The sequence below is a fragment of the Manacus candei genome, unplaced genomic scaffold (genome assembly GCF_025592945.1).
Source record: "Manacus candei isolate 608988 ecotype Guabito, Panama unplaced genomic scaffold, ASM2559294v1 h1tg000043l, whole genome shotgun sequence".
NCBI classification, from domain to species: Eukaryota; Metazoa; Chordata; class Aves; order Passeriformes; family Pipridae; genus Manacus; species Manacus candei.
In genome coordinates this window covers 10,670,798-10,691,748 of record NW_026138091.1, presented here as the reverse complement: position 1 = coordinate 10,691,748, position 20,951 = coordinate 10,670,798, and the positions used below count along the sequence as shown (strand labels likewise).

Sequence of the window (20,951 nt, the reverse complement as noted above, 5' to 3'; positions counted from 1 at the left end):
ATAGCAGGAATTCTCTTTCTACTCACCTCCTTTTTTATACCTTGCAATCACTTTCTAGTCCCATAGGAACTGCCTTTTGCACATTCTGATGTTAGAATATAGATCTTTGTTAGAGACACCATGAAATGATTCAGACAACACCAAACTAAAGCATCAATCTTTATTTATAAAGCAAATTACAAAACAGATATGGTAAACTTAGTTCATTTTAGCATCTGAAGGTGGTTCTCATTGAATACGCAGACACTGTAAATCAAGAGTTTCCTTTATCAGTTTATCTGAGCAATAGAGCAATTATGACCTTGATTAGTTTAACCTTTGATAGGAGTGTTTTAAAAGATCAAAATCTCATGACCTTGCGACATAAACATTTAAAAAATAATTACCTGTTGTATTAATTAACTGTTTAATAGCTTGTGAGTTAACTGCAAGCAGCTGCATTGCTTTTGGGCTTTCTGAAGGCCAACAACAATTTGAATGGACACTTTCAATTATTTAATGACGAGAGACACTTAAAGGAATAACACCAATTAATGCCCACATTTTATGCTGGCTCTGAACATTCATTAAAAGTAATGGAGGCAACGATGCAGGAGTAAACTTGATAGATTTTAGGAAAAGATCAGATGCTTCTCATTGCTCTGTCAGGAAAACAGGCCTGGAGAGGCAGTCAGCAGCACAAGACTTCATATGATTCTCTTTTTGGGGAAAGGTGAAGGGGAAACATGCTCAGAACACGACTCTGCTGGTTGGTCAGGGGTTTGTACACCCCCACAGAATATTTTCAAGTAAAATAACTTAGAATGTCTGGTTTGGGCTGAACTCTAAAGCAGCTCATCATAAAGGCCGTTGCATAATCACTTAACCAGCTCTCATCGTCCTCCAGATTAAGTTTTCCACCTTCTATTCTCATCTACCTAGGGCAGGATTAGGAAAAGAAACCCAAACAAACCCCCCCACAACATGCACATAACTGTATAGTGTCAAACTGATCATTATTTAAAACATTTAGTATTAAAAAGTTGAACTTTTTACTGGCTAAAGAAAGCGTAAAGATGCACCTCTTGCTATGGCTGGCACATGGGCAGGAATACTAAATTCTAACAAAAAACTCTCTAGCAGTAATTTTTAACTGCTTCAATCAAAGGTTTTCCTTAAAACTAAACCAAACAAAAAAACTCAAAGTGAATTAGGTGTGCTGCAAAGATTCAGAGTTCAACTAAAAATACATTTAATTACAGTGCACAATGAGCTGCACACAGTAACCATATTTAAAAAACAATTACACTTCCCTGACATGTAGTACATAGCAGAAACACTTCAAAGACCAGGTCCTTACCCTAGAAGGAGAAGGCAAGAGGCAGGAAAAGAACACAGTGGCTAAGGGCAAGCAGGAGATTAGCCGAAGATCTACTGAATTGGACTGATGTAGTGTGTAAGATTATTGAAAAACTGAAATGTCAAATTTCTACTGCATATAAAAAAACCACAGTAAAACCAACTATTGCAATCTTCACATTATATAGTGCAATCTCAGATGTCAATAACAAGCTAGTATCTCTAAACAAAATAATAGATAAAACAAATTTTATCAGGAACTAGTAGTGTCAAAGAATTATTTCCCTAAAAAACCTAGGTTACAAACTGTCTTCCACCAGCTAAACGCATGATTCAGCTCTAGAACGTGTATATCCAGCAGCTATGATAATACGCAGTGAACCAAGACTGGCAACTCCCATGTAGCTTTAAAAAACCCCAAACTGACAAAACTCAAAAACCACAGAGCTCACAGACAAGACACTAAAATGCAAGTCCTCACTGGAGAATATAATCTATCACTAGTATTTGCCTCATCACACAATTTTAAATATTTAAGGTCATCCAATACTTGATTTCCACATCTAATTCTCCCTTAGTCCACTTATTAAAATAATCTATTTTACCTCTCCCTATTAAACACATTACTTACAGTTCAATCAAGTTTAGACTATTCTGGCTGATTTTAGTATTTTGGAGAAGGGAAGCAGGGAGGGAAAAAAACAGACAAAATCCTAACCAGGTGCTTGCTGCCAGCAGTTATTCAAGACCTAGTTGGATTTCAGTTACTAATAAAGTTCAAACACTTAGGAAAAGTAATTTTCAGTTAATACTGCAAACACAGTAAGATCTCAATGATAACTCACCATTATGAAGCGAATCTATTTCAATTTTTACTGAATTTACACATTTTTAGATCTGAGTGCACAGATAATTAGATACTTTAGGCATATTGCTTTGAAAGCAGCTTCATAATCTACTGAGTATACTAACTCCTGCACTTTTAATCACCTTTTACTTGGTCATTCAGTACCTAATATGTAAGGCTTCGGAGTGATACGTAAGACTGGAAAAGCTAGTGGTTTTTATGGTAGATTTCCTTAAAAGACAATTCCATGAAATTAGTTATAAATTTGAGATGACCAAGCGTTTGCATAGGAAAATACCCAGCTATTCCTGAATACTTACATTAATTTAACAATAACTGATTTTTATCTTTTCCATTACAAGAAAAAAACAAAAGGAACAAAACCAAACCAAACAACAACAAAACCCAACAATGCATCCTGTCAAAATCAGAGGAAAACCTTCTACTGTACTAATGTCCGTAAGTGCTACAAGGAAAAATAAAGATTTAATTGGGACAATGCTATGTCATCTTTATCTCTTCTCACATGGAAAGTCTTACATGTTTCAATAGGCTGTGCATAAGAATACGGCTGCAACTTGCCCACAGAATACATGGGTTTCATAGTCTTATGTCTGTAAAGTTTATGATCACATGTACAACTATTAAATAATGGATTCTAAATTAAAATAGAGGGGTACTAGCTTAGTCTTACTTTTCTAGCTTTAAAATAATTAGCTCTTCTACATGTCATAAAACATGGTCAACAAATATAATCATGTAACAATATAAAAAGTGTTGAGGTCAGAAAAGAGAAGAGTAAAAAGAGCCTTTTTCCCCACTAGAATCTATTAATGGAATGATTTCAGTTCATTACCAAAAGCCAGAAATTAGTTTCCTACTGTAATAGTTTAACAAATATAAACAACAGTTTCTAATCACTAGGTGTTTCAGTCTCTGCTGGACCTCTGATCAGTCTTCGTATTCCCCTCTTCCCCGCAGGACCTTTTGGTTTAGCAAAACTCTGTTTGTAAGCATGTTGTTTTGGATGAACCTCTTCATAAAGAAAGTCAGCAGTTAACTCATCACCATTATCAATTTCAATCTGGCAGGAAAAAAAACAACATTTATCATATTCATATTAAAGTCAAACTTAAAAAATATTTTGAAATTTTGCTGAAACTAAATACTATATTTAAACCGTATGTGCAATAATGTTCAAAGTCATAGCATGGAAAGTTCTCCAACTTGTGTCTAATGCCCTGAGAAATCCTGGATAGTTTTTCTGAGAATCCCCTTGATTCTTACCAGTATTAAGTGTGACTTAATTATTTTCCTGAAATATAAGCACAACTACACAGTACATCTGCCAAGAAGAAACTGGTTTTGTCTCAAGCTTTAGCACAGTGCACCTGTTAACACTAACCAAGAGAACACATTCCATGTAAAACTAGTGCTTGTTTACTTGTTTTAAGTATTCACACATTTTAAGAATTAAAAGTTTTCACTACAACATGCTTTAAACACTAATTGTAAAAGCAATGTGCATACATTGTTGTCTCTTGAGAAAGAGGGGAAGGAGTATAAACAAGCTTATATTATTAGCTGGCTACTGCCACTCAGCAAGTATTCAAGGCGGGGGAAAGGTAAAATAACTTTAATGAACTGGGTGTTTTAATTTTCAAAATTTAGACATATGAACCTGAATAGAAAGAAAATAGTGTTCTCAAGCCAAACTCCACTGTTTTGAAATGCAAGAATTTAAAATTCAGAGAAATGCTTTGGCCCTACTCTGCTGAGCATTCAACACTTCATGCCCTGCCAACTATAACACTTAACAGACTTGCCAGCCACAGTTTTGCTGTTACAAGTACATGCCTCAGAAATTTCTGTCTACAGGAATTTTCAGGAATCACATGGTGCATTTATTTTGTTGTAGAAAGAAAATTTCTGAAAAATAATTAAATATAAAAACACATAGCAATAATCTATGTAATTGATGTCATCTCAGTAAAAATGGTTAATATTAACTCTGCTATTTTTTAGATAAACATCATCTCCACAGAAACCAAGCTCTCACACAAATGTTAAGAAAATAACTGTAGGTCACAACTGGACCATTTCTATGGTCTCTGCTCTGGAGGTGAGAAGCAACTTTTTGCATAGCAGTACAATCCATACAGTGTGAAAAGATCAGCTTACTTGAAAATCCTTGTTTGCCTCATCAAGGACTCCTAAAATAGCAGTTCTAATTTCCAGAACTGCAGCTTGAAATTATTTTGAAAATCCTTACATAACCTTGGCTTTAAGGGAATTTAGTTTTCAACAACAGCAATATGTTGTGCTCCAAAATATGACTCAGCTTTGAGTAAGAAATCATGTTAGTTCTTCAAAGTACACTCAAACACTTCCTTGATGCTCAAGGATGTACTTGTTAAAGATCTGAAAGTGCAGAAATTATGAAACAGAGAAAAGCTTCCAAGACTTAACTTTGTATCTGGAGCTTCATCAACAATTATTTCCTGTTCAGGATAAACTTTACTAGTTACAGAACATTTTTCATTGTTTAGAGAAGGTGGTGACAGAGACAATTACAGTTTTACATGAAGAAGTGAAGAGAGGGATGGAGAAACTACCTATACACCCCAATGCACTTACCTTTCTAATTATCTGCATCCACAACTGTGTTTCTACAATTTCTAACAGTGGACTTTTGCAACTAGAGTAGAGCATTCGTTCTCGTATACTACAGGTATACCCTGGCATAGAGTAGATGAAAACTGCAGGGAAAAAAAACAAACAAACCACAAATCAAACCAGAACTACACTCCATCAAAGCTTTATCATAAAATCATTTACAGCAGAGAGGCATTGGAAATCAGCTAGGCAGTCTGAAACGGAAAAATGTAACACCATTCTGGATCTTTTTTGCTTCAGCAAGTGTTTAATTTCAAATGGGGGATAAGAGAATGGCCGGTATTTATGTTTTGACATTTATGGGTGTTCATAATCCAAAGGGATAACTTTCCAAACATAAGGACTCTCCTTCACAAGACACTTTCACAACCAAATGACTCTGAAATTTACGATCATGCTGACAGATTACTTCTATGACACATCTTTCTCTGCCTCAAAATTCCTAAAGTATTTGAAACAAGCCAATGAAGTTTCATATTGAGAAATTTTCTCATACTTATGGATTCCAAATAGTCTCCTTCATGTGTGTGCTTATACAGGAAAAAGTGGTAACGCGCAGCATCCTTTGGAACTCTTTTTGGCAAGTCCTTAAGTTCAGTATCGAGTGTGTTGGCCAAAATAATAGTTTCATTTTTCATATCAATTTGCTGTTAACAAAGCAAACATGAATACAGTTAATAGGCAGAAAGCAAACCAGAGAACATAACAGGATGAAAAAAATTTTATTTAATCTAATAAGAGTAATTTATCAGTGTACTACAGCAACACATGTTTAGCATGCAGGTAATTTATTTTATACTCATTATTAAAAAATAGTTAAAATATTTTATACTTGCCAGCTGTACATAATTGAGTTTCTTATTTTTCAATTTCTCCAAAGCCTGAATAGCTTCTTTAGCAATGGGGAATGCTACTCCTTGCAATGTTTGATGCTTGGTGTCTACACCAACGTCTGCCTGTACCTGGAACGCAAGTTAACTGAGATGTTAAAAGAAACCTTTGCAAGGATTCGTTTGGTTTCATACAATGACTGGCAATGCATTGCATATGGTTACACGCAGAGTTAGCAGTAGCTATTCCAAGAGTAAACCACCTCAAAAAAATCAGCCCTATATACAAGAGATTAGCATTTTTTAATTTACAGGTCATGTTTGTTTGCTAACCTGAGAAGTTTCATATCTCTGAAATGGCTCTGCTTAGCAGAGCAACAAAATCATCAAAGGGAAAACTGGTTCAAGTGTCAGTGAAGAAGCCCTAAGTTAAATTCTGGTATAAAGATACAATAATCCAGGAGGAAAAATCTTGATTTTCATATGCTGTTTTATACTTTTGAACTGACAATATTGTTTATGAACTTTGTTGTATAGTGAAGAATTTTAGATCAAAACATAGATTTGATTTCTAGGGAGTCAAAATTTTTGGAGGAACAGAGAAATTATATCTTATGAGTCAAACTGATCTTCTTGAAAGAAAAGAACAACTATTCCCCTTCCTGCTTCAACACACTCCCCCAAAAAGCCTATACCAAAACCAAAGCAAACAAAATAAACAAACAAAATCTTCATTTCTTAAGGATTAGACCTTCTAGAAGGTCTAACACAAAGAAAAATTCAGCACAAGCTAAACAATTTTTCATAATCCAGTTACATTAGACACAAATTATTTGAGAGAAAAGGACAGTTATTTTAAAGCCATTTTTCAAGAATTTATGTTTATCTTAATATTCATGTAGTTTCTCTTAAAATGAGCTCTGGCCTCCAATATTCTCCAGTCTTAATTTATTGTCTAAGTACTAGCTTTTGAATATATTAACTTTCTTCTATGATTTCTCAAATACATTAAACATTGATTATGAAGGAGCAAAAGTCAGAAAAGTGTACCAGATAGAAAGTGTGGGTCTTAGATCTATCAACTAGATATATCAACTTATTCAGCTTTAATTAAAAAGAGATGCTAATGAAGTATGAAACAAAATGATAAGAAAAATAAAAAACAAAGGTACTTGTAGCAACACTAGATTATACTCCAGATTTTGAAAAACAACTTGTCAGCAACAAGGAAAGAGGAAAATAAAGCAGGTGGAGAGCTTACTTTTGTATAAAGATTGGTAAATTTATGAATTAGGTTATAGAAAAAAATATTTGCAAAATATATCTGCATAAAACCCTGATCAGTAAATGTAAAACTGGCATCACAAAAATAATAAACTGTAATAAAATACCATACTATAGAAACCACATTAAAATACAATTACAAAAAAAAAATGCTTCAAACTTAAAAATGAACTGTAAAGTGTGAGAGACAGGCAAGGGAAGAGAGTAACCCAATATAACTCCAGATACAAGAAAACAAACAAAACCTACTTGTTCATACTGCAACATATTTCAGACCTTTAAAGCAAAACAAAACCACCTAAGTTGATTATGTATATTTAAATTCACACCGTAAGATTTAGTTAGTGATGGCTGCTGAGTGGTGGATAAAATGCCAGATGAAATTTCCTGTGAATAAATATAAAATAATGTACGCAGGAGGAAAAAAACCCTCTCTTCTACCTCTATGGTAATGGCGTTGAGCTAGCTACTACCATTCAGGAGCCAGACCTTGCAGGTCATTCTGAATATCTCTGAAAATAACCCCAAGCAAAACAAAAAAGAATCCCGAACACTCCCAATCCACAAATGAAATGTTACAAATTGCTAGAAAAAGAGAACAGAACACATCATTACGCACTGTAGATATCAGTAACATGCCTGCATCTTGAATACCACATGCAGTTCTGGCTTCCCCATCCCTCCATCTCATAAATTATATAGCAGAACTGGAAAAACTGCAGAGAAAAGCAAAAGGATCAGAAGTATGGAGTGCCTTCTTGAGGAGGAGGAACTACCTAGATTAGGACTCTTCAGCCTGGAAGAGATAACTGATAAGGAATACGACAGAGGTCCATGGATACAGAATCATAGGACAGTTTGGGTTGAAGGGACCTTTAAAGGTGATCTAGTCCAACACTCCAGCAGTGAGCAGCAACATCTTCAGATAAACCAGATTGCTCCGAGCCCTCTCCAGCCTGACCTCGAATATTTCCAAGGATAGGGCATCTACCACCTCTCTGGACAACCTGAGCTAGTGTCCCACCACACTCATTGTAAAAAAATTCTTGCTCATATCTAATCTGAACCCGCCCTCTTTTAGTTTAAAACCACTAGCCCTTGTTCAATTGCAACAGGCCCTGCTAAAATATCTGTGCCCTTTTTTATAAGCCTCCTTTAAGTGCTCTGTAAGATTTCCTTGGAGCCTTCTCTTCTCCAGGCTGAACGACCACAACTCTCTCAGCCTTTTGTCACAGGAGAGGTGGTCCAGCCCTCTAATCATTTTTGTGGCCCACTCCAACAGGTTCACGTCTTTACTGTGCCGAGGACCCCAGAGCTGGATGCAGTGTTCCAGGTGGGATCTCACCAGCGCAGAGTAGTGGGGGATGATCACCTCCCTTGACCTGCTATCACACTACTTTTGGTGCAGCACAGGATACAGTTGGCTTTCTGGGATACAGCTGGCTTTATCTAAGGGGAGGAGGAAACTGAGGATTGACTTAAAGACTTTTCTTTGCCTTCCCCACACAATCTGTAGGGTTAACAGAATAAATTAGTAGATAGCAATCAATGGTTCTTTATTTACATAGTACTCTGTCAAGCTGTAGAATATGCTGCCATAGGATCTGCAGCCAACAAAAACTTTATGTGGATTTAGAAAAATGACAAGTCTAGATGATGGATGAAAAACCCATTAAGAACAATTATATAGTAACACGTCATCTTTTGTGCAGGAAGATCCCTCCCTGCAAATGTTGAGGCAAAAAAGAGTATTTAAAGTAATTATCATGGCCTTCTTGCCCTGCTCTTACATACTTCCTAGATTTCTGCCGTTGTTCACTCAAGGACTTGACAACAGACTAGGTGATCCTTTGATCTGACCCAGTAAAATATGTCTTAGGGTAATTATGAAAGAATATACATATGGAAAACTTTTTAAAATCAGAAAGCTTTTCGTTTTCTAAGTCCAATTACAGGCTTTGTAATGGTAAAAACAATAAAGACAAAAATAACGTAAATTAATGTATTGTGAGACATTTCAAACAAAGCCAAAATGGCAGCAATCTTTATGTGTTTATCAGTTTATGTGTCTCTGAAAAGCACAGCTATTGCTGTTAAAGTTTCGTAATAACACATGAAGTTTTAGTCTGGATGAATCAGCTGTTAACCACATTGTATGTAGTGCATAAGAGATAATACTAATACCAGAGGTGATCACTGATCCCACAAAAGTTTTACATTCATTAATTTTATTTTTTAAAAGCTGATCAAGTAAAATGCACTGTTTGATGATGGTGGATGCATTTCTACATCGAATTAATTAAAACCAGAAATGAAAAATAACGAAAGACACTACTGGGAAAAAAAGTCAATAAACAACAAAGCTTCAGCAAAAGCACAGTAGAGTGAAAACATAAGAGAAGATACACAGCTGAATTTAACATGATGGTTTCCCGGTATCCAGCTGCAGAAATAAATCATACTTCAAATACACGTACCACAGCTGTAAAATACAAGTTTTGAAAACAAACAAGGTCAGCACATGACCTATTTTAATATGCATCTGTACACAAACAGTGATCAAGTGAAGGAAAAATGTGAGAAAAAGAATTCTCTGAAACTTTTCAGTCACTAGCTAGCTGGCAATCATCAAATTATTTGGTTAAAAGCACTTGTTAGAGGTTTTTCTATAAAGTGTTCATAGCGTAAGCAAATCAGTCTCTTAAAAAGACTTGGATTGGATTTCTATTTTATTTTTATTGGAATTCACTTCCTCTCAGTCTTAAAGATAAGTGCACTGGTGCTGGAAGCTAGGTATCTCTCCTTTAGGAATAAGATTGCTGGAATACTCCTGGCAATCATTCACTGCAATAGTTGCTATTTTGTGTTTTCTCTACAATTTCTGCCACCATGGGAAATGTATGTGGACAATCACAGAATGGCTGAGGTTGGAAGACCTCGCCAGAGGTTATCTTGTCCAACCACCCTGCTCAGTTAGGGCCACCTACAGCCAGATGCCCAGTTCTCTGTCCAAACAGCTTTTGAGTATCTCCAAGATGGAGATTCCATAACCTTCCAGGGCAACCCATGCCAGTACTCTGTCACCCTTCCCAAGGAAGCACATCCAGTGACATTAAAAGCCAATGCTGCAACAATTAAGCTCTGCAGTTGCCAAGCCTCTGATTCAGACATGAGGCCTTTCAAACTCAGCAAGATCATGCCACTCCAACTCGAGCCATCATCATCCTGCAGTTTCAACTCCTTGAGAAATAAATTTATATTCTCATCCACTCACACTTCCTAAAACTTTCCATTTTCTGCTCTGCCTTTTTTTACCCTAGAAAGACATTTCCCTACAACACATTTGGAACTCTGCACCCTGTTTCCCACCCATGCTTGAAGATGTTCTAGGTACCTCATTAATCTTAATTTGCCGAAGTTCCTCTTCTGCTGCAGTCAAGGGTGCAGGGGAGGATTGTGATATCAAATATTTTTTATATCCACTCAGTGAAACATCATCCTGAAAGCACAATATCAATATTGAACATTTTTTTTTATAATAGATAAATAGTTTTCTTCAAAGATTTTCTATGCAGCAGTACAAAAAGCAGTTATTGTCCATACATTTATGATCATTTTATTTGAACAGAATACAAGTGTAGGTGCATTTGCAAATTCAGCTCATCTACAACAGAGTCCTCTGGGCTGTTCTTGTTTTACCATGGGTAGCATTTCCACAATCAGTCCTTAATTACCTTGCTAATTAAAAAATTAGCATTAATGAAGACTGTGTCCATGAAGTTCTTCAGCCATCTTGGACAAAACCTAACAGATTTGCCACAATTCTAATAAATAATTAAAAAAAACTATTTTCTTATAAAATTCACATGCTCAAACCGGTAGCTTATTGCTAGTTTTCTACCTATGAAATGGGAGACAGAAATGCTACCTTAGGCCAGGGAGTAAGCACCTGATACTGCAAATAGTTTAAGATGCGACATCACAGGAACCTTTAATTCTGATAATCACTTTTATTATTACTCAGTGATGGTTGTGTCCCTTTACAAAGGGGTTGATACCACAGGCAAATGCTGTTTTGTTTTTATTATTAAGGTGGCCACTCAGAAAAGGGCAGGACTTCATGCAATCATAGGAATGTGATTTTATACTGAAGTTCTGAGAAGAGAAAGCTTCTTCTTAGTGTTTCTGCTTCTGAAAGAGACAGACTTTCCCAAATACAATTTCCAGTGCCAATATTCCATCATGTCTTGTTTCAGAAGCCCAGAGGTATTGAGGTTAATACATGTGAATTAGCAGGTGGGACCATAACCAGGTTCCAGCAGGATTAAGGACCTGGTTGCAACTAAACCATCCTTATGTTTAACAAAATAAAGACAAAGTAACATGCTGGATGGTGATGATCAAGATTCTGAGTGAACTTAAAAGACTTGAATACTTTGAAGAAGCTGTGATTTTCACATGGATGTACATTAAAGGCCAGCTACAGTTAAGAAGCTTATAAAGCACTGAAACCAACAATGCAGAGACATATAAGCTGCAATATAATGAGCTGGGAAAATGTGACCTGCATCAATGCCATCCTCTATGTGCCCTGGGCCTATTTTGAAATAACAGTAAGACAAATGTAATGCTCCTTTCTTACAACTGAGATTGAAACTCAGACTTGCAGGGATAGACACAGATTCTACATATTGCATGAAGTGCTAATGGTTTGGTGCAAGTGGTGGTGAGAGATTAGTTGACTGAACAAGCAAGAAAAAAAATAACATGACCTCTACCAGTAAACCCTCTTAGCAACTTGGTTATCTACTTCCCTAGAATACAGCCTCTCCAGAGAGGTTTATTTGCATGTTTGTTAGGATAATGAAGCCTCCATGACAGGTTAATGCTAAATATAACAAACTACTCAGTGGGCAGCAGAATTATTAGCCTCATGTCCACCACAACAGCCCATCTCTCTTTCACAGGCTTTTCCCCACTACAATATCCTCTATTCTTCCCCAAACCTCCAACTCCTTCCATTCCTTCAGCAGCAGCTGCCTGTCAATAGTGGCAGTGCTTTGGTTCAGATTTCTTCAGATGAACTGATTAACAGGTCAGGCAGAAAATAACTGATGCAGTCTTTGCTGGAAGAGGAACTGAGTAATTACAATTTGAATCTCTGTGTAATCTCAGTTCTTATGAAAACTGTGAGAATTCTTTCTCTCTGAGAATTCTAACTTGTATTTCTTTTAAAACTGGCAATGGATTAAGTCAGAACTGTCTGACATCTGCTTGACAAACAGGCAGACATCACAACCATGTAAAACTTGTTTCTCACAGAAACTAAGGTAATAGCCCCATATTTCCCTACGTGCACAGCACTTGCAGCCTTTGCAACATCCTTTAGACACTTGTTAGATTTCATATATGCACCTTCCAATTATCTTACTGTAAGTGAACAGTCAACTATTAGTATTTTCATTGAACAAATCAGTAGCTACTAAAAGTCTGTTTCCCAAAGTCAAGATGGCAGCCTTGCATGTGAGGTACATTCTGTGGCCAAATCCTAAAGAACTGACAACTTCATAGCCTTAGTTTAAGAGAAAAACATTTGTCTTCAGGTGTTAGCTTACAGATCACTGTTCTAGCCCATCCAGAGCCACATATCTAAAGTGGCTTGTGTATACAACTGGCCTGGAAGTTAGTGTTACAGCTTTTAGAGGACTCACATACATGCAGTGAGATTAAGAGAGGTGCCTATTATGTTTAGATTATTTAGTTTTCATAACTTAACTATTTGAAGCAAGGACTTCTTAGCCTGAAGATATTACCTATACTTAGTAACTTGTCCAAATGAGATCAAATACACTTGAACATTGTAATAATACACACAGCTTTTAAGTCTTTTTTTCCTTAATCAAAAAAGAGCAGAAACACCCCAAATTCATACCAGTAACATCAGCTAATACATTTAGTATTTAAAGTCAATGTCCTGACTTTAAAAAGAAAAACATACCTGTACCGTTCCAAATACTTCATCCTTAATGTGACCACCTCCAAATTCTTTCTTAAGTGTTGCTCGGGTTGCTGCATATAACATTTTTTGACGAACCTAGCATATAATAAAAGAGTGGGGGTTTGATTTGGGTACTTTTTTGCTCTTTGGTGTACAAAGAGAATCTAACATGTTGGTGTACCATGTCCATTAACTAGTATCTTTCTTGAACAAGTATTTTAAATGTTGGAATTGCACTATAATCTGGTAGAGCTGTGGATCATGATACTCACACGTGCTATTAAATTCACCAGGTCATGATACTATGTATTATTATCACACTAATTGCAAAACTGAATTGCAGCTTTAGTAAGAGTATAAGGTTTTTTTAAAGTGGAAAAAAAGTCAACATAATCTTTACTAATTTTAAATGGGAAAACCCACAACTGTATAGATCTTTTGTCACTGGTCTGTGTACTAATGGATACAACAGACAGCGAAAGAGCAGACTGGAAATAATAACTCATTATTTTTTATTTGATAGTGACTCCAGATACTGATGGTTCAACTACAGAGTAGAAAAGTTATATTTGCTCCCTATCAAATTGTGTCTAACATGGTCACCTATTCCTCTCTCAACAGTCTCATCTTCCCACCTTATTTAACTATCATGACATCCTCTCCATAATACTTCACCTTTTCCACAATCTTCTCTACGCACTTCAACTTTCAGTGTCTTACTATTTCCTAACTACTAGTGAAAGCAGTAGGAATACTGGAATAGTTTTACTTTCTGTCTTCCCTTATCTCACATTCCCAGAACCTGCACACAGTATCTTAGTTTCTCCTATAAAACCTTAACTCTAAGGAGTTCCTTTCAGTTCCCTCCTATGCTCTTGAATTACTGATTAAGAAGCAGTGTATTCTGTGGCAAGCCAAACAGAATAAACAGCTTGAGCTCACACTATAATCCTTCTCTCTACGATAACACCCATTAAGATTTCTGTCCTATATCTTTTCATGAATTTTTATGAAATACTGACAGTAAGACAGACAAACAGGGCAAAAAAATTGTACTTAGTGCTCTAGTCAGGCTAAAAATATACTGGATCAGCTGTACTCCATCTAGACCTACTGATTTGCTCTTCAATCAGCTTCAAGAAACATTTTTCCAGTTTTCTTGTGGGAATGTAGGGGGAAGGTTGGGGAATGCTTCATTCCTTAAATCCTTTTGCTTCATATCTAGGATTCAGATCAAATGGCCCTGTTGAAAAATCACCAACAACATGAAGCCTCTGATGCCTGTTACTTACAGGAGAGTGATCAGGTGACCATGCAATGAAGATCCATTCATATCCTTGAGCATTCTGAGAATCTAATCTGTATAATATATAACATGGTTGCTTGTCTTCAAGAAGGGGAAGGACAAAGCAATCGTAATCCTTTTCCCATGATCCAACTGGCCGTCTAGAGGATCCCACAACAAGCTGCTCTACAACCAATATAAAGCTACAGGTTAGCAACAATGCAGTTAATATTGTTTTTCAAAATTAACAATTAAAATAAGCAGTTAATTGGACACTTTCGTAATTATGTCCACAAGAATGGGAGTCAAGAACAGTCAACATGAAAGCAACTGAATTCCTATAAAAGCTGTGTATATTCAAACTCTAACTCACTTTAACCAAAACACAAACATTTGAAAAGTAATGTGCTGGTTGTTATCAAATTCTTTGATCTGAAGTGATACTACTGATGTTAATTTTTTTAGCAGCACATACACAGAAGGGAAATAAGAACTGTCTTCTGCCAGTTTATTTTTAAACTGAAATGCCTAAGTACAAATGAGAGTAACCTTTCAGATTTTATAATTATAATTATTGATGCTCATGCTATAAAATATTAGTGTTTGCACCCATTGTAAGGAGTCAATAACTCAGTTATACAATGAAAAGAGCCTGGAATGAATATGCTTGCATTAGTCACTTTAACTTGACTATGTAAGTAGATAAACCTCTTTCTAATACAGCTTCATAGCTATGGTCTTTAAATGACTGAAGTTGTTTATCATGTATAATTGGCTTAAGTCTGTATAGAATACTTCAAATGGTATTTAATTATGTGAACAGCTGTAGCAACAAGATTTTTCTGTTATTTATGCATCATATCTCAGCTTCCAAAGGAAAGTATTAGTATACTGTCTTATAAAACATTTATCAGCTTCCCATTACGTACTAGCCCCTACAATTGAAATAGAAATACCTTGTTTAAATGGGATCCTACAACAGTTTGAGGACCATCATAGTAGCTACTATACAAGTTATCTTTTCACAGTCTAGGACTTAATTTCTAAAACTTCAGACAAAAGTCAAACAGTATACAAATGCCTCTACAGCAAAATTTCAAACAAAGGACCCTTCCACAGTAACTCATAGAACATGAACAGCTCAGGGCAAGGGTGTTTGGCCTTTCTCTAAATTAGATGCAAAGTATTTGAAGTTGTACACCTAAACCAGAGTATTCAGAATGTACTCACCAATTCTGAACTCTAGGTGGATTTATACCTACCTGGATTTAAGACACAATCAGTGGAACTCTACTGCCCTGCAGCAAACCTCCTCTCTTATTAACTCAGATTAGCAGAACTCTTATTTGCCTATTATCTGTTGACTAAGGGCAAGGACTAAGGACTATAATCTGTTGCTGAAAGCTCCTACAGACAGATGAGGCAACTGTCCTTTCAGTATTCTGGGAGTTTTACAGGTTTCTTTTCGAACTGCAGAAAATAGTATCAAAGACTAGATTTTGCTTCTATATAGAGATGAAATTGATATATATATATAAAAATATATGTACATGTATACATACACACAGAAATGAAAAAAATAGGGAAAGTTTTCCATTTGTATCTTATTTCTAGGCTTCATTTCATATTATAAAGTTGCATATACACAAAAGCATATAGTTTTTCCTTGCTTAATGGGGAAGAAAAATTCAATGGTATGGTAACATTTACTACCTTATGCTACTGAGACTTTACCACAGAGTCCTGCCTATAATATTACTACTGCCACTTCCTTAAGGAAAGCTATATTAAAATGTCAGAAGACTTCCTAAGTAAAGCAAACCTAAAGAAGGTAACAGTAGGTTATTTGCCTAACAATAAAAGTACGTATATGTATATACATACATGTACCTTTCTCCAGCTAACAGCTATTTCAGTGTACTGTAAATGAATGAAGTCAAGAACAAAAATCTTCAAAGTGGACAAATTACACACTTGAAAAGATAGACTAAACCATCTTATACAAACGTCTTATACAACCAATCTGCATTTCTATTAAAGAAAAAAATAATTATATATTCTATCTTTCAATGCTTGCAGCCTTGATCCCTTGCCAAGAAGTTCAAAGATCAAACTCAAGTTCTGACAGAAATTATGTAATTTTCTATTGATACATACATGTGAGTTTTAATTTTGAAAATGTATGTAAAGTTACAGATTTTTAAAGATATTTTCCATGTAGTCAGATTACTACTTAAATATCTGCTTTAATAGGACTTTCTACATGCAGCTGATCCCAGCATAAAAGGCAGATGAAATTTACAGTTCATCTAAGGTGACTAGCTATTGTGTAAGACTAGCTTTCTGTCTCATGAAAGTAACCAGAGTGCTAAAACACCACACAGGTGTAGAAATTTTCTTTCCCTTTACTCTTTCTTTACTAAGAGATAAAAGTAACCCCATTTATATTATCCATATGATAAATGGATCCAAGCAGTTATTGGTAAAATATGACATTTGGGAGAAAAATTCAAATGCAAAAATACAGTAGCATTGTAGTAAAAAGCTTAGCATCACTAAAACTTCAATTTTAACTTCAGTATAGGAAAGACCTTAGTAACATTAAGTTTGGCAAAGTTTTGTTTTTAAAACAATTGTAGGTCATTAAAACAACTAGGAAAATATCTAAAAGAATCAGGGAAAAAAGATTAAAATTTTACTAACCATTATCAATGACTATTTTTAAAAGCCTATATTGTCCATTTCTTGCACCAACAAAGATGTCTTTAACACTTCCACTAGCTGAAAAAGAGAAAATAAAAGTAATCAAATTAACACATTTCACTTCCCTTGGACAAAGAACATTCATGAGGGTAAGAACAACACTGGAAAAACGTACAACTGGCCCTTTGCTAGAAAGTTGGACTGAAAAAGGAGCACAGGAGTGATGCTCCTCCTATTCTGCATACTGCTCCAGCCACCAGCATGCCACAGAAGGATGAAAGCCAACATTACGAAACCGCTCTGCTTTCTAGCATACCATATGATTTTCAACATTGTGAAAATTAAAGATGATATCTCATCAATCTCAGGTTTCAGAGTTAACACTTGAAAATATAATATGATGCCTCTCAAATTACGATAGCTTCATGAAGTCTGGAGGCTTAGTACAAACTTTCAGACAGAAACTTTACACCTGCCAGGAAAATGTTAGAGTTTGTCTGGCAAAAGTGATGATCTTTCCTGAGTACACCTTTCCAAAGAGTACCAGTGAAAGCTGGTACCAGTGAGCTCATTGCTCATCTTTCATACCACCTTATTTCCTTGTGTGTTTGATGACATTGTTCAAGCTCCAACCTATTTCAACGGGATAGGTTTATAATGAATTTACAAAGAAGTAACTAAAATATTTTTGAATGTCTGTAAATCACATAGACAAAACACCATAAACGTACAGACTCGCTTTCCTAAGCACACTGAAGAACTGTGCTTGAGTTGCGTGAAGATCATTCTTATCTCAACTGCTCTGCTATATAATCTGAGTGTAAATCAGTTTAATTATACCATGGGCAGGATTTATTGAAGAACATTTATTGCAAGATGGTCCTTTAAGTAATCTCACATCATAGATCACTGTACCAGGAAAACAAACATCAAACCAGGAAACATATAAAATGGACTATTTATAGTCAGGTTGAACAGGTGGTCTAGCAACATTACTGCCCATACTCAAAAGATTTTACATTTATGTCCATCCAAACGATGCCAGGCCCATTCTGAGAGTCCAAAATGGCATGGGAGGGAAATATTATGTTAAGCAAACTGAACTGCATCGGGTTACCAGTTCAACCCCAGTTTCGTCCCAGTTAGTATCTCCCCACTAAGCAGTGCAGACCCTCCCAGTAATTTGCTGCTAGCTTTTCTAATCATCTCTGCTGGTCCTCACCATTCCATTGAGCAAGCAAACATTGCACCACTTTCTAGACCTTTTGGTTCCCCCCCCGGACTTTTTTTGTCCTCTTTTTGTCTATTATCTTTTTGTTCCTTATTCTCTCATTTCAACTCTGCTCACCAAAACAAGACCAAAATACAGCAGTCCCTACACCAATTTCAGAACTGTGACAGCTCCTCAAAGAAACATTTTGAGACACCTCTGAAACCATCTTACTATCAAATTATCTGTGAGTTTTTCCTCATAAAGGCTTTTAAATTCATAACAGAATATTATTTTCTACTTAAACTTTTTGCATAGCAAAGGCCTACAGAATCAAATTTTGGATTTATTTCACAAATATTTTACAGGTAATATTATTTTAAAATTATTTAGAAGATTGTGAACATATTCTGTTGTATTTTCCTACAGCTTAATGCATTCTGTGACTTCTTACACTATTTATCTGCACTGGCCTGTTTGAAAGTCCAGTCCTTTTAGCAATTGCCTGGTACACATCACTGTGCCCATGACTTCATTTCTGTTTCCAGAAAAGAGCAGCCCATGCTGCCAAATCTTGTAATTGTTTATGACTGACAGTAGCCTGTTTGTAGCTAAAGCCAGCAATGGCACAAATAGAGCTATTCCTCTTCCAAACTGCAGAAGCTTTGCTGCAAACAGGACTCCTGATTAGTGCCTGCTGAGGCAGGATCCATGCAGGAAAGCTGCAGAGTTCTCCACAACTCTCCTCAGAGGACAAATGATTCTCAAAGACATGAAGGTGAGCAGCAGAAGAGGGAATGAAGAGCCACTAACGCTTTTCTCTGGACTGGAAAAACAATTCCAGATGCACCTCTAGCCTGAAAAGGGTTGACAAACTTAAAACAGGCAGCTGCAAAAAAGACCAAAGACTGGCATGCAGAGGAAGGAAAAGAAGAAAAGCAAAAGGGCGCAAACTCCATACAGCCAATGGACAAAAAAGGGCATAGACGAACAACTAAGAGCTGTCGTGGCTGGGACAAAAGTCACCTTCAACAATAAATATGGGAGAGCAGGCAAAGTACATGGTAGTAGTAGTCACTGAATACACAGATTGCAGAAATCGAGACAGTAAAACCCGACCCCTCCATAATCCTGCAGTATAATCCCTGCTTAGCAATTCTGTGATTCGGGGGACCTGCTAATACTGTGAAACAATACGCTGTCGTCTTCAACTTGCTCTTCGCTTACTCCAAGGCCTGGAAACACGGGGAGAAAATGTTCCCACACACTTTTCCCCTTGGTGGCCTCCAGAGATGGGCTTTTTAGTGGACTCTCCTGCTCCAGGGTTCCTGCTTCTCCTCGGGGCTCCAGGAAGGACCCGGCAGCGATCCCCGGCATTTCCCTCGCTGTCCAACCCATCCCAAACCCGCGGCGGCGACCCCGAGCAGGCGACAGTCCCCGGCTCGGCGCACACCCCGCCGCGGCAGGAAAACCTGCACCGGGGGAAGTTACCTGAGCCTAGGGTGGCCCTCCCCGCCATTCATGGGGCTCTGCAGGGAACACTTTCCAAGGGGGAGGACAGGGGCAGTTCGCCGTGCGGATAAACCCTGCGGGCTTCGCCTCACTGGGGACAGAGCTCTGGGCTCGACCCCGAGGGGCGTCGGCCGCCGGGGCCGAAACCAGCAGCAGTTCCCCCCGCCCGCTCGCCCCCTCCCCCCTCCATCCCGCGGCGCAAACGACGGACTCCTCCGGCAGCAAACAAAGGGCGCAGCAGTGGGAAAAGCCGCACCGGGAACGGCCCGTTAACCGCCCGCCGCGGCCGCCTCCCCCCGTGCCGCGCCCCGACCCGCGGGGAAAGGCGCTCCGCCCGCCTCCCGCCTGGCTGGCGGGGGACAGGAGACACGGGGGCCGGCTGTCAAGAGGAGCAGCGAGCACCGCGGAGCGGAGGCGGCGGAGAGAGCCGCGCGGGTACCTTGTATGCCGGTCTGGTGGGACATGTCGCACCGCCGCTCCGGGACACCGCACCCGCCGCCTCCCGCCCGCCCGGCACAGCCCGGCCCGGCCCGGCCAAGCGCACGTGACGCTCCGCCGCCACTCAGCGGCCGGGAGAGAGCGCGGCGCCTTCCGGGCCCCGCCGGCCCGGCCCGGCACGGGGGCTGCGGGCGGAGGGCACCGCGCTGGCGGCCCTGCCCGGCCCTGCCGCTGGGACCCCCCTCCGCCTCGCCGCCCCGTGCCCGCTCCTCCTGCCAGCTCCTCTCGGTGCTTTAGAACGGGGATGGGGCGCAGCCCTCCCTTCTCTTGCTGCCTTTCCTCTGCCTCTCCTCTCCTGTCGCCCTCTTCATCTGCCGTCCCAGAGCCTGCGGGACACGGGCATCTCCGGCGCAGCGCCTGCGGTCATCCTGCCTGGCAGGAGGGGACATATGCTTCTCCCTTCCCGGGCTGACCGAAGTACTAAGAAATAACTTAGGTGAATTTAGTTAATCTGTAGGAGTCTGCGGTGGAGACCTCTTGCTCTTGGTTGGAGCAACGGGGAAGGAGGCATCAGGTGTGACAGCAGGCTGCCTGTGTGTACTGTAATATATTGAACAGTCCTTGACAAAGAGCCCACAAGTGAGGGCACAGAGCCCACACCCACGGCTCGCTCAGATCAAACCCTTGCCCCTGACAAGGCAGTCTTTCTCTGTTAATTTTGCAGTATTTGGTACATGGTGGCACTGCATCAGCAGAAACAGTGGAGATTCTTCTACTTCACTGTGGATCTTGCGGGTGAGCCACTCATCTGCCTAGGCAGGGCATAGATC

General features: G+C 38.4%; 1 protein-coding gene across 3 annotated transcripts; it reads right to left on the bottom strand.

The window, feature by feature from the left end:
- Nucleotides 1-146: 146 nt before the first annotated feature.
- Nucleotides 147-20,240, bottom strand: TWF1 (twinfilin actin binding protein 1). Of its 3 annotated transcripts, none has more exons than XM_051795571.1 (9): nt 20,123-20,240; nt 16,962-17,039; nt 14,266-14,444; nt 12,974-13,069; nt 10,370-10,474; nt 5,698-5,823; nt 5,358-5,508; nt 4,823-4,944; nt 147-3,269 (listed from the first exon to the last, which is right to left on the bottom strand). In XM_051795571.1, exons 1-9 carry the CDS (start codon nt 20,145-20,147, stop codon nt 3,099-3,101), a joined length of 1,053 nt encoding a protein of 350 aa, XP_051651531.1. In that variant the 5' UTR covers nt 20,148-20,240; the 3' UTR covers nt 147-3,098. The 3 variants fall into 3 exon arrangements, with proteins under 3 accessions (XP_051651531.1, XP_051651532.1, XP_051651530.1); XM_051795572.1 differs by having other exon boundaries at nt 14,266-14,439; nt 20,123-20,137; XM_051795570.1 differs by lacking the exon at nt 20,123-20,240 and adding an exon at nt 19,663-19,887.
- Between the last annotated feature and the right edge of the window lie 711 nt (nt 20,241-20,951).

Excerpts from the sequence above, each read along its gene's own strand:
- TWF1 (XM_051795570.1), bottom strand. The coding sequence starts at position 19,690 with ATGGCGGGGAGGGCCACCCTAGGCTCAG. Across the intron at positions 13,070-14,265 it reads GGTCACCTGATCACTCTCCT|GTTCGTCAAAAAATGTTATA; the intron begins GTAAGTAACAGG and ends ATTATATGCTAG. Across the intron at positions 5,509-5,697 it reads AACTCAATTATGTACAGCTG|CAAATTGATATGAAAAATGA; the intron begins GCAAGTATAAAA and ends CTTTGTTAACAG.